This window comes from Erpetoichthys calabaricus, chromosome 10, assembly GCF_900747795.2.
Source record: "Erpetoichthys calabaricus chromosome 10, fErpCal1.3, whole genome shotgun sequence".
In the NCBI taxonomy this organism is placed as follows: Eukaryota; Metazoa; Chordata; class Cladistia; order Polypteriformes; family Polypteridae; genus Erpetoichthys; species Erpetoichthys calabaricus.
Genome location: NC_041403.2, coordinates 158,828,177 through 158,842,172, shown reverse-complemented (window position 1 = coordinate 158,842,172; position 13,996 = coordinate 158,828,177). Strand labels below are relative to the sequence as shown.

General features: G+C 37.7%; 1 protein-coding gene across 11 annotated transcripts in view; it reads left to right on the top strand.

The window, feature by feature from the left end:
- The window catches only part of ctnnd1 (catenin (cadherin-associated protein), delta 1), an 87,742-nt gene that overhangs the window by 27,131 nt on the left and 46,615 nt on the right, over positions 1–13,996 (top strand). For 4 of the 11 annotated variants that reach the window (XM_051932544.1, XM_051932542.1, XM_051932543.1 and 1 more), the window contains exon 2: positions 4,688–4,807. The exons of 2 other annotated variants lie outside the window; for them this stretch is intronic. Coding sequence is in view for 5 of the 9 variants with exons in the window: in XM_051932537.1 (XP_051788497.1) it covers positions 12,876–13,070 (195 nt within the window). In the remaining 4 variants the exon portion in view is untranslated. Of the gene's footprint in view, positions 1–4,687; positions 4,808–8,825; positions 8,876–12,817; positions 13,071–13,996 lie in introns of all 11 variants that reach the window. 5 more of the 11 variants (XM_051932537.1, XM_051932536.1, XM_051932540.1 and 2 more) reach the window with 2 other exon arrangements.

The following is a 13,996-nucleotide window of genomic DNA, read 5'->3' as shown; positions in this document are numbered from 1 at the left end:
ATGGGTTAGGAGGGATTGTGACACCAAGGGTGTCTTTGAAATGAACTTAAAAAATTTTTGTCCAGAATGATGTTAATTTGGTGCAGGCCCAAAACATATGACCCGGTGAGGCTGGAACTTGATTGCAGCGTTCAAAGGTTGGATCTTGCATGGAAACATTTTAGACAGTTTTAAGCAAGACCGATGTGCTTGATAAATAATTTTGAGTTGAATAATTGTATGGTTTTCACATATGGAGCTCGAGTGAATTCTCTGAGAGCATTGCTCCCTTCCACTCCTTTTCTGATATGTTGAGTGAGAGATCCTTTTACCATTGTCCTCTTGGATCTTTGAAAGGGTCTGTAAAATGGTTTTATTTATTGCAGAAGAGTCCTCGAAACTGAGCAATATTTTTTCCAGCATAGAGGAAGGTGGGAGATGGGGAAAATCAGGCAGATTCTGTGTAACAAAGTTTCTAATTTGAAGATAGTGAAAGAAATGTGTTGCTGGAAAGTTATATTTGGAATGTAATTGTTTATAGGATGCAAAGATGTTGTCTGTATAAAAGATCTCTAAGCAATTTAAAACCCAAATGTTTTCCAGATATTAAAAACTGCATATATTTGCGAGGGTTGAAAAAGGTGGTTCTCCTGCAGAGGTGCCACAGATAAGATTCTCCATCTTAAAATGTTTTCTACATTGGTTCCATATTCTGAGTGAGTGAAGCACAATTGGGTTATTAGTATATTGGCGATAACTTGCATTTATTGGGGCACAAAGCAGGGAATATAAAGATACTGCAGGATTTTATTTCTACTAGCCGACCCACGGCGTAATATATGCAGCATAATTATTTATTGACGGGTGAACACTTCCTGAAAGACACAGTTGTCCAAATGGAGTGGGTTTGAGGGATACGACTGTGAGTGAATGAAAAGATGGAACTCTGGAGAGAGCAACATACAGGCATGAGGACTTTCTCGGAAGTGAATGGTGATAGTAGCAGGAAGTATTTGGGACATCGCCACAATTTCTGCCTCGCCACCATAAACTCCAGAAGTATTCATGTAGTCAGCGTATTGTTGAGCAGACTGTATGACTATGCTTTCGTGACTAAGAACAACGGACAGCACGTCGCCAAAGTTATCTCAATGTTGGCAAACAAAGGTTACAGCCATGTTGCGAAGTTCAAGACGAACAGTTTCGTCGATAACATTTTTTCCAGAAATATCCGACTGATAGAAACAGTTACCTGATGCAGGAATTTGAATAACATTGAAAGAAGAATTGTTTCCATGAAATACATGTGAAGCGGTGGCCATGTTAGGAAAATGAACAGTCAACATGGCTCAGAGGTGCATGTGGACTGTAGCACAGACCAAAGCGACTCAGGATGTGTTTGGTGAGGAGTTGGGGGCAGGCACATGAGCAGGCAGTGTGCATGCCTCGAGAGCAACGATGGACGTGGGAGGAGGGTTACAGTTGGTGGGCGGGGCTCTGTTGTGTGTACCCCATGGTCGGGCGACTTGGTTGATCTTGTATATATGAATGAATGATAGCGGACCAAGCCTGTGTATGTTCATCTGCCCAGGTATCCATGTTTTATAGCTTGTATGTTTGCTGCCCAGTAAAACTAAGTTAGGTAGAGCCATGCCACCTTCTGCCTTAGGTCTTTGTAGGGTCGTTCTTTGGATACGTGGATGCTTTGAGTTCCAAATAAGGTGATGGTTGAATCTAATTGCTTTAAAAATGATTTATTGATTTATATTGGAATGTTTTGAAATAAAAAGAGAAGCTTAGGAAGGATATGCATCTTAACAATGTTAATTCTTCCAGCTAGAGTGAGATGAAGAGTTGACCATCTATGCAAGTCTTGCTTAATTTTTTCCATACAGATGGCGAAATTTTGTTGATAAAGAGCTTTATGTTGTGATATTTACCCCTAGGTATTTAAAGTGATCTGCAATAATAAAAGGGAAGGTGTCCAATCTAATATTGTATGCTTGAGAATTCACTGGAAAGAGCACACTTTTATTCAAATTAATTCTGAGACCAGAGATTTTTTGAAATTCTGTAAGTGCTGTTAAGACTGCAGGCACAGTATTTTGTGGGTCTGATATATGCAGTACCAAGGGACAGTGGTAGTGGTGACAAGGGGCATCCTTGTCTGATACCACGTTCTAGTTTAAAGTGGTCTGAACAAATGTTGTTAATACAAACTGAAGCTTCTGCATTGGTATACAGTAGTTTGATCCATGCACAAATGTTCGGGCCAAACCCATATTTCTCTAATGTAGTGAAAAAGTAGTTCCATTCAATCATATCGAATGCTTTTTCTGCATCCAACGATATCATCTCTGGGGTGTTTGACTTTGCAGGTGAGTATATTATATTAAACAGGCATTGAAGACTGGAAGCTTAAGTGTCGGCCTTTAATAAATCCAGTTTGATCTTGTGATATTACTGAAGGCAGCACTTTCTCCATCCTCCTAGCTAGGACTTTGGAGAGTATCTTAACATCGTTATCCAGAAGTGAAATTGGTCTGTATGATGCACATTGTAATAAGTCCTTATTTTGCTTAGGAAAGACGGTGATTAATAATAGCAGTAGATTTTGACTGACAGGTATCCTAGCACTTTTATTATATATATATATATATATATATATATATAAAATATTATATTTTAAAAAAAAAAACTTTTAGGGTGGATGTCGACTTTTGTCGACAGGAGGAATTGAGGGAGCATGTCAACAAAAGTTGACATCCAGGGGTAGAGGGCGACAATCAGCTGTTAATGGTGACAAAACTTAATGTTTCATCACAGGCATTCCCTCTGCTTGGAGAAATGTTACTCATTGACTCGCCATCTAATCCGTGCGTGTGCGAGAGTTGTGAAATGTAAACAAAGGCAAGATGGCGTGGACATCTTATGAGGGAGCAAAGCGAGTGCAGAAAAGAAAATACTCGGCAGACGATTTTTTGCGCATTGTCGCTGAGTTGGACTCTGATTTTTCAGAGTCTGATTTTGTTGACAGTGATCAGGAGATTGAGCAGGAAAGTGAGGAGCCGGCATCAGCTGATTGGACACCAGCTGATGCCGCCTTAGCTGATCAGCTGCCAGCTGAGTGCATTCGCACGGCCGACGCACATACAGCAAGGTTCGTGTGGGAGGAATACCCAGACATTGATCTGTGGGAGCCAAACTGGCCAACCGGACTTCACAAGACAGCATGACTTGCTGTTGGAAACGACAGATTGTCCCCTGGTGGCTTTAGACAGGTTATGCCACATGATAGGTACGTGCCGCTGCAAAGTTTTATTCACTTTTGTGATAACCAGAAGCAGATCCCAAGGGGTGAGCCAGGTTATAACCCCATGTATAAAGTTCAGCCAACAATTTTATCAGCCTGTCCGTGATTTGTCTGTGCATGAATCTATGATAAAATAAAAGGGACACCTTTTTTCTTGCCAATATATGCCAGACAAGCCCACAATGTATGGCATAAAGGATTTTGTACTGGCAGAAGCAAACACTGGTTTCTGCTGAAAGTAATTACATATACAGGAAAGTGTTCCTTTCAAAGAGAGAACTGTCCCTTGACAAGTCAGGTTGTGCTGGAGCTGCTTCAGGGCTATGAACATTTGGGTCATGTTGTGTACATTTGGACAATTTTTATACATGCCCAGAATTGTTCATGGAGCTACAGAGCAGGGGAATTGGAGCTTGTGGCACAGTGAGGGTGAACAAGAGACACATGGCTTTACAGTTGAAGCCAGACAGGCTAAAGATGAAATGAGGTGACAATACGGTTTTCATGCGGGTGGAAAACCTGGTGGCAGTGGCATGGCACAATGTCAAACGGGTGACTTGTCTCTCTACAGTACACACTAACAATATATGTGAGAGTGCAGCAACAGACAATTGAAAAGGAAACACCAGTGCAACTCCTATTATAAGCAGTGCAATGTGGCAATGCATGCAATTGGCTGCTTTGAGCGATATCATACTTTGCTGTGTAGCATGTATGTGATATGTATGTGAAATCATAGTATGCAGGCTCATACAACATGCAAGACAGTAACATTTGTCAAAAGTAAATATTTTTTGTTGATTTGATATGTTAAAACAATAGCGCTGTGTGTTTTTTTTTTTTTTTTTTTTTTTTTTATATATATAAAAAAGTTAGGTTTTTGGAAAAATATTCAGCCCTGGGAGAAAATAAACAAAAAAAAAATAGCCCTAAAAGAGTTAATTGACACACATCTCATCTGTTCAGTGTAGACTATTATAAGCATTTGATGGGATATCTGTACTTGATCGCTTTCATCAACTGTCTCACTGCCATTAGCAAACTGGAAGCGGGTTTGGAGGGTTTGTTTGGTTGAAAACACGCATCTTTTGGAGTATTTTAATTTTCTAGTAACATTGGTTACTGCTGAATTCCCAATGAGTCCTCTTCCTGCTTTAACAGTTACTACTGCTACTTCACAATATTTTGGATAGAAACCGTGTTAGCTTATTTAAGGATTCTAAAAAATTTTTAATGCTGTTTTTAGCTGGCAATGCATACAGTAATTTTAATTTTGTACAATTATGCATGTTCATTACAATATCAGCAGCTTTGTAGTTAATGTTCATATTCCTACTTATAGTTGATAATTCTCCCTTTATGTACCCTTTTTTTTTTTTTTTTGTTTTTTTCCAGTTTTCTTCACCTGTTCTGAAGTTGGTGGTTTTGAGGACTACTTTTCAATGATACAGTCCATCTAGACTTCTGGGCACTCTCACCTTAACTTCAAGTTCACCACCCAGACAAGAGGCTCAGGTGTGTAGTTTATTATTTTGCAGGATATTATCTTTTTTTTACCGTGGTAAAGTGTCAATTTTTTTTTTACTGTAACATGCTCCTTGCATGTCATAGCAATGACGATCAGCTGAGCTGTATCGGTTATTCGTGTTTTGTTTTTCTGTGAGCATTTCTTCTCTGACTTGCTGTGAGTAAAATGTATGTTTGTGGGTCTGTAGTATGTGCTTTTTTGTTGACTCTGAAAACAATAAGTTTTGTAGAGCATCCACACTCATGGAAATTGTATATTTCAGATGCTTTTACTCCAAGTATAGTATGTATGATTGTCAAGATTACTTAGAGAACAGATGGTACTGCATGTGGACAGCAAGCATCTTTTCATTACCCAGCACAAAAGCAGCCTTTTTAGTGATTGACTCTGCCACTAATTTTTCAGCTCTTACAAGTCAAAGATGCCATCAATTTTTTTTAATTCATGCTAATCCTTAGTTACACTGTAGGATACTTTATACAGTTTTCATCCACTTTTAATAAATTTATTTAAACTGTCTACAGAAACTAAAGGCTCAGTTTAAAACATCCATGTTGTATCCATAGATGGGTCGTTGGTTGTTCACCTGTTAAGTTTTGAGTTCCCTTGTATAGCTGATAGTATATTTTTGTTAAATTTATTTGGTTCAAGTCATTGGCACTGAGCTACATTAAGTGCTATTGCAGGTCATTCTTTTATGGCGGATGTTTCCCAGGTGACACTGGGAAAAGGATTCATTGAGAGGGTATCACCCACATATGTCAAAATTAGTGGAGTAGGCATAGTAATCCGTTTTGACTCCTAAGCTAATCTCTTCACCAAAACATTGCAGTTGTACTCTAGTGAGGAAAATGAATGAAGGCGTGATAGTGTATTTACAGCTTTTTAGTTTAAAATGTGTTGTCCTAAACTATGGCTGATGAATGTAATTGTGCATTAAAGGGTAATTTTGGTATTATTTCCAAGTCACTTATTCACTATCATCGTATATATTTTCTACATGAAATTGTGTTCTAAAGTGAGGCTTTATGTGTACGTATATATATGTATATGTGTATGCATATATAATATATATGTGTGTGTATGTCCATTTTAAAATGGAGGTGATGGGACTGGGTTTGAAACATGAAAATTAAAACCTTTAAACTTGAGGCAAGAGTGTTCTCAAGTATTGATTCATGTCTTGCAATTGCAAATATATTAGATATTCCTCCATAACTCTGTGAACATCCAAAAATGCCTTTCAGTATTCAACAAAATCACACTGATAGTAATTGAATATGAGATCCTGAAGTTTTGCCATCATTAAACGCAGAAAAAAGCATTTTTACATTGAGCGATTCTTATTTTATTTCCTTTTTGGTTGGGCCTGATAGATCTTCATTGATTAAACTGCTAAACTCCAGCCCAGTAGCCTTTGTTGCTGAAATAATACAGGGTGAGCAAAATTGAAGTACCACATTTCTCAAGGTCAATGTGTGAGGTAGAGGCAGCTGAGCGGGTTGGGGTGGGGGGTCCTTTGATAGGCAATCCCTTGTAGTTTTTAGTCGCCAACATGCCTTGGTCTGCACATTTCACTATTGAAGCATTCTTCAGAAACCATTAATCCATCACTACTCAACGTGACTTCCGATTGCACCTCAGCATTCCCCCTAACGGATGTTCCGAATCGGAAAACAATTCTTTAGTGGATAACTTACTTTAGACAGACGGTTGCAACATTGAATAGTAAATCTCCAGGCTGTCCTCGGACTGTTTGAACGCCTGAAAATATCCAAGCTGTAAGGGCATCAATTTTGCAGTCCCCTAGACGTTCAGCGCGCTTCTACCTTAGGCATTTCCAACACGTTTTTGTGGAGGATTTTGTATGAGGGCCTTAATTTCCAGCAATACAAAATGAACGCACTGGGAGACCCTTAGAGTTGTGCTCGAACATTCTGCAAACTGTTCATCAAGATGTCACCATGTGCAACGACGAGGAACATTTCCATTTGAATGGTTGCGTAAATAAGCAAAACCTTTGCTATTGGGCTCGAACTAACCCCTGTGAACTTCATCAGGTACCCCTGCACTGTGAGAGTGTTAGTTTGGTGCGTCGTTACAGAATTTGGCATTGTAGGCCCATTTTTTGAGGAGGGGGAAGCAACGGTCACCGTCGCTTCAGAATGTTGCATTGAAATGCTAGAGAACTTTTTGTGGCCCCAATTGGAAGAAATGGATGTGATGGATGTCTGGTTTCAACAGGATGGAGCAACAGCTCATAAGTCATTGAGATACATGCAAGTTTTGCGGGAGATGTTTCCAGGGAAGCTGGTCTTTCTGTGCAGCGATGCCGGGTGGCCTGATCTTGCTCTGTGTGATTTCTTCTTGTGGGGCTATCTAAAGTCGAAGGTATGCACCCACCGACCTCAAAACCTTGAAACCCTCAATGCTATTCGTCTCAAAATCGCTGCTTTTCCCCTTGAAATGGCAGTGTCATGCGAGCGTTCAGAAATTGTCTATCAGTAATATGATGGCCATGACCTTAGACATTTTTAAAAGACAGTGGGGGGTTGGATTTGCATACCTTTTCTTGTGTTTTAAATCAAATATCTCAAAGTGAAAGTCATGTCATTTTTTGATTATAAGCTGTCTTTAACATCAGTCAAATAGCTGACCCATGTGTTTTTAAATCAGTATTTCTTTTACTGTGTAGTATTGTATTACAGAAACCTCAGTATTAAAATTATTTCTAAATGTTTTATATTTTATATTGAATATCCTCAGTGATGATAAACTATTTACCATGGGAATATATACTTTTAATATTTCAAATACAATTTCTTTGATGTGCTTTCTTTTATCATTTAAGGTTGTTTGGTTTTATATTGTATTGTTTTTTTATTTAATGTATTCACTGTATGCAGGAATTTTTGACAATGTATACACTTACAAATATTCTGTACTCCATCACACTTCAATTGCTTTAACTGTCCTTAATTTTTTACTTTAATCTTGACTCAATATTTTTTCAAACTGCAATTAGTCCTATTTTTCTTGTAAAATAACTTTGAAAATCATTTTGCTCTTTGTCACATTTACCAGGAACCAGTTCCCAATTGTCTTTGTGTGCGTTTCTTGTATTCTTGTTTATCACTTATGATAATAGTAAGTATATTGTCTTTTAAAAAGGCCCTCGCTTGACTAAGTTTAATACACATTTCCATTCTATGTCAACTGTCCTCCGCTGTATGTTGTTCATACATCTAGTTGCATTTCTGTATTCCATTCCATGTATGTGTTCCAAGACTCATTTACATTGTTTGCATGACTAGGATTCTAGTTTGCTAAAGTTAACTTGTTAGAACTGACTAGAAAAAAAAAAAAAAAAAACTTGGCTGCTTATCATTCCTCCTTGGAGTAACATCTGCATGTTCATTCATATTGTCAAATTTCTTGTTTATAAACCAGTTAAAAACTTGTGTGTAATGCTCTCATTTGTGATTTATACACTACTGTCTATGTTGACATGTCACTCGTAGCTTTCTGCATGTTGACCTGTAAATTTCTGCATGTCACCTGTTAGGGGATGAAGCGGGTTTGATTAGATCATACTTTTTTTTTTTTTTTTTTGGCATGATTCAAAGATGGATAATAGCAAAGAGCCAAATTTTTAAGAGATTGAGTTTAAAGCCGTTCTGTCCGTTTTACTGAAAGACTTACCCTATCACCGAAATGAGTTGAAGTTTAATTTTCATTCAGTGTTTTTTTTGTTGGTTGCATACTTCAACCATTATCAAATGGTCAATTTCTCTGCAGCTTTTTGAATTGGGCCTTTATATAAATGCATTCCTGAGTTTCTGAGCAAATGCTTGAATAAACTGCAGGAGCTGATATTTGACTAAAAAATTGGTAAGGTAAACAAAGATTGCTTTCTTCAAGACAGAATTTATAGTCTTTGTTGAATAACCCAGTTTTAATGTTAATTATTTTTCATGATTTTGATTTTCTTTTGTTTAAATATAGGAGTTTTAAAAATATCCACAGAACTTATGTCAAGCAAACTTTCAAAATAAGTAAGTCTCTTCTCAGTTTTGCTTAAAAAAAAAAAAAAAAATGTACATCGGAAACACTGAATCCCATTCTGACCTCTATTTGAATATTGTAGATGTGGTTTAAAATTAAGAACTACTTTTTGCAATGCATTGTTGCAATGCATTTCAGAATTATTAGCCTTCAGGTCAGGTATCACAGTATTGTGAGTTTTTTTTTTTTTTTTTTTTTGGAAATTCTATTTTTAGTTAAATTTGCATGACTTCTGCACAAGAGTTTGGTGTACAGATTCAGGAGATTTTTTTCCCCCTTTCCAAAGGTTGGGGGTGGATACATACCTGGCTTGTACGAGGTGAGACACAAAATTAACCGGATTGGTGGTAAAAATATACATTGAATCACAGAATTCTACTCATCGTCCCCTTCTATATACTCCCCCTCCCGATCTCTACACTGCTCCATACGTATCTTCCGTTGATTGAAACAGTGCTGGAAGTTGTCTTGCTTCAGGCTCTTCAACAGGCTTGCCATTTTTGTCTGCACTTCATCCATTGAAGAAAATGTTCCCTTCAGGTCACTTGTGATTTTTGAGAACAAGTAAAAATCACAGGGACCTAAACTGGGCGAATAGGGAGGATGATTGGGGACAGGAATGTTTTTGTCCGTCAAAAACTGCTTTATGGAAAAAGAGAAAATTCGCAAGAAATTTGATGTTTTTTTTCCCCTACCTGACAATATCATGGCAACTCATTTAGCGATTTGTTGCGTGCAAATACTGACTGGGCTATTCAAAGGGTATACCTAGCTGGTTGACGGTTTGAGAGGGTGTGATCATTCTATGATTCACATCCAGACGGTTTTCCAGGAAAGCACCAACCAAGCCCAGTCTGATTATTTTTGTCTCGCCTCGTACTTTCTTGTAAGATTTAACGTGCTCACAACTTCATTCAGAAAGCCAGCTTAAACAATTGATTTTTTCCAGCTTTTGTGTCTGCTCTCAATGTCTGTTTATACAGTTAAAAAATGCAATACACATTTTTTTCCCCCCCCTGGTATTGAACAATGCTTTTGAACCCTTGCTAGTTATGTTTCATTTTTTGGCACAGTGGTTTTCATGGTCATATACAGTGATACCCTGCCTATCGTGGAAGTTACTTTCCAGACCCATCAGCGATAGGTGAAAATCCACGATATAGAAAGACCATATAAATATTTTTTTATAGTTTAAGCCTTGAAATACCCCTCCCACATGCTTTAAACACATGTAAACTTGTTGGGTTAAGGATATGAGTAACATAATAGTAATAATAATAACTAGCCATTAAGCCCGTTACAATAATGGGCGCTAGAACAGTAGTCCATAAACATTAGTAGGAACAGTCTATATTAAATGGCAAGGGACCTTTTACCTCATTAAATTTTTTCCATAAAATGCCTGTAATTTTCTTTGACAGTAATACTGGCTTTGCTGTCCGTAATATGCGTTTAATTTTCTGTGACAACAGTGGGCAATCGGCAGATTCTCCCCAGCAACTGATGTAGTGTGCACGAAAATAAATCTACTTTTACTTTACACTTTACCGGGCCAAGCTTCTTAATCGCAAATCTGATATCCTCAGAGTGAAGACTTGCACAACAATGGGGAAGCTGGTCTCCGCGTCTCAGTACCCGATTGGATTTTTCGTGTTTTCTGTTTTAGGTCTTACCTCATTTACCGAAATCCGATTGGATCTGCCGCTGGATATTTTATAGGTCCCACCCTCTCTATCTTGTGTGACGCGTCAGGCGGCCTTTGAAGCATCTGCTTTGAAGCGTCGCTCCATGCCCTGCGCATGCACGCTTCACCAGAAGACACGGACACATGGACGCACACAGGGATTTTATTAAAGAGGATAATGTAGCGTACCGTCTATTCATTCAAGCCATAATGGCAATCAACGTCCACGTAATGCTTTCCTTTCCTTCTTAGAAAGATGCAGGATGCTTGGGAGCCATCGTAGGGCTTAAAACAAAATGAAAAGTTCACAGAAAGTTTGCTCACAACAATCGAACCACAAGCAAGGTATGCGATACTCTGAGAACTGAGATGCGTCGGTGACCCACGCTCGCTGTTCTTGCAAGATTACACCACATTAGCAGCAGCCAATCAGAGCCCAAGAGAATGAAAATCCTGCTCTGACTTGTTGTCTCCTCTTTCAGCCAATGACAGGCCTTGTAAGAAATCATCTGGGTACTGTAACGTGAAACTCTGTCTACCGTAGTGACTGCTGAAAACCGTATGCTTTATGAATTGGCTGCAAAGTACACGACAGGTTGGATGTATTTATTGAATTTTTCACGATATAGCGGGGGCGCAATAGCAGAACCGTGATACAGCGGGGGATCACTGTATAGTTTTTAATGATCCAATGTAGCTTATTCCAAAATGTTTAATAAAGACGGTTAATATTTCATTCATATTTTCCTTTTTGAAAATGACATATTTTAATAATGACCAGTTTCATATTTGCTTTCCTGTCCTGTTTTATATTTAACTTATTACAATTCGGATTCATTCTGGAGCTTTTTTCCCTTTGTTGCTTAAACGGAGGATGTGAAATTACATTACTATACTGCTTTTCTTTGCTATCATACTTTTTAAGAACACCTCTGGATTCTGTTTATTGTGTATGTTCTTTCACAATAGCTTTTTTCATGTAAAATTTCACATTGCATCATAGCTTAAAACAGTCTCTCTGCTTCCCATTCACCCAAACTGTGAGCGCTAGCTGTTGCACATACAGCTTGTTGGATTTTCAGAAACTAAGTGGTACTGGCTGGTTGTGGAATGAATGTTTGCTTGATTTATAAAACTTCATGTTTTAGCTATATATTTGTTTATGCTGTTTAAGTCTTGGGATAGTTAACCAACTGAGGTGGGGACATGAAACAAATACTTTAAATATTAAAACATAACTATGCACATAATTGTATGCAGTAATGCAACAAAAATGTTATGAGCTACATTATACACAGCATACTAACATTATTAATTTTTAAGCCAGAACCACTAAAGATACTGTAATTTCTTCTAGGAGGATCATTTTGATCACTTTTTTTTTTTGTTTTGTTTTGTAGTGCATCTTTTGGAGCAGTTTGTGTTTATGCTTTCTCTAGTTGCCAATTCTGAAAGCTTACTAAGCATTATTGGTTCTTGTTTGCACGTGCATTAAAATTGTATGTTCGGCATGTTCAACCATCAGCATTTCCTGGTTACATTTATTCTGAAACATAACTGCAGACATTCACCTGGCTTATGCTAAATAGGACTGCAGTGAAACTTTTATCTGGTACCCCGTTTTATTATGACAGGATGAACTAATACTTGAATTCCCCTCTGTATATTGACATGCATGGCTTTAAGAAATTTAACACTACTGTTGATATGTTGTGAGCATACCAGTCATCATTTTGCAGTGTTTAGGGATGGTTGTATATTAAAGGCATTCAAATTTTATTAACTACATTAGCGTGGTTCTAGGTATAACACTTTCTTCAGTTTAATGCTGTTTTATACATGCAGTATGTAGAAAGTATAAAACCTAATGTAACTTCTGAAAGTCTAGGTAGACATTCCGAAGAAACCAAAAAAAGTCTATAAATAGCAAGAGTGACGTTACAAGACAATTACCAGCTTATTTATGGTATTTATACTTCACCCTCTCAAGCAGACTTGCTTGATACCTGACCTGAAGATCACTTTTCATGGTAGAGTTTTGCTGTCGTGAGATTATTCCAGTGCACCACTTTTTTTTTGATGTCTAAAACACATTTCACTTTTTTGAATAAGTAGGTATTTAAATAGTAAAGTATGTGAATGTTTTTACTTCCTTGCATGTGAAGATTGACTTCAAAATTACACAGTACTTGTTAAATGGTTTCTTATTTTGGGTTGTTTGTGTTCATCTTTCTTATTTTGACTGCAGTCAGCCCCTGCAGCCCCTTGCCCTTTTTTCTGCCCCTGCTGCCAGAGTATTTAAATCAATGGAGGACTCTGATGTGGAGTCCACAGCCAGCATCCTGGCTTCAGTACGTGAGCAGGAAGTTCAGTTTGAGCGATTAACTCGTGCCCTGGAAGAAGAGCGTCGCACCATGTGTCAGCAGATCTCGCAGAGGGGCTTCAACAACACCTCTGCAATTGCCAACGGCAACACTGGAACGCTCACGCGATTACAACAGGTAACCAATGGAATAGATACGAAAACTCTGCTCTATTCTTGCGTCACATAGGCAGAATTACTTAACAGCTGGAAACTGCTAACATATGAATGAAATTTGGAGGGGTGGGGATTTGTCACATTGAATAGTATTCTCAAATTTCAGGATTTCGTTTTCTATTTTTAGTCAAGTGAATGCTCATTTTTGTCCCAAAACTCTGGAGGTGTTATACTTACTGTGATACTGATTAGCAGTCTCATTATGTTTTGTTAGAATTTTCAAAGTTTTTGAATTCTTTTCTCTATATTAGAGGTGGGCGGTATGACCAAAATTCTATATCATGGTATTTTTCTAAATTCTGCCGGTTTCACGGTATTAGACAGTATTTTTTTCCCCATGCATGAGTGGATGTTAACCACATTTTCCACTGCAATTACTGCAGTAGACTGGCTAAGAATAACCTATTAGACTGTTATGAGAATTGTACATCGTACAAAAAGACATTTTAATGTGCACACAAGTATTAATCCAGGTTTGCATGGCCCCATAAAGTGATAGTTTTCAAGGGGGTGGCACTAAAGAGAAGGAATCACATTGCATGACAGATGCAGTCAAAATATAGAACCTTTAATTGAACAAATTTTGCAAAAGCTTAAACTATGATTTTGACAACACATTTTCAACCATCCAGAGAGGCATTTAGACTTAGTAAAATATCCAGAGGTGTTTGTCAAAAGTTGGATTGCACTGAACACGTCTTAGAAAAGGAATAAATAGTAAATATTTTTTGTAAACCAACTACACTTTCTGTTAATGTTAACAATCTCTGTCCACTGACACGTTAAAGTGACTTTTTAAACAATTTTACCATCATTAAACTGCATAATATTTAAACTAATAAATAATAACAATAAAATACATAATAGTATTACTGATAGTTGCACCAT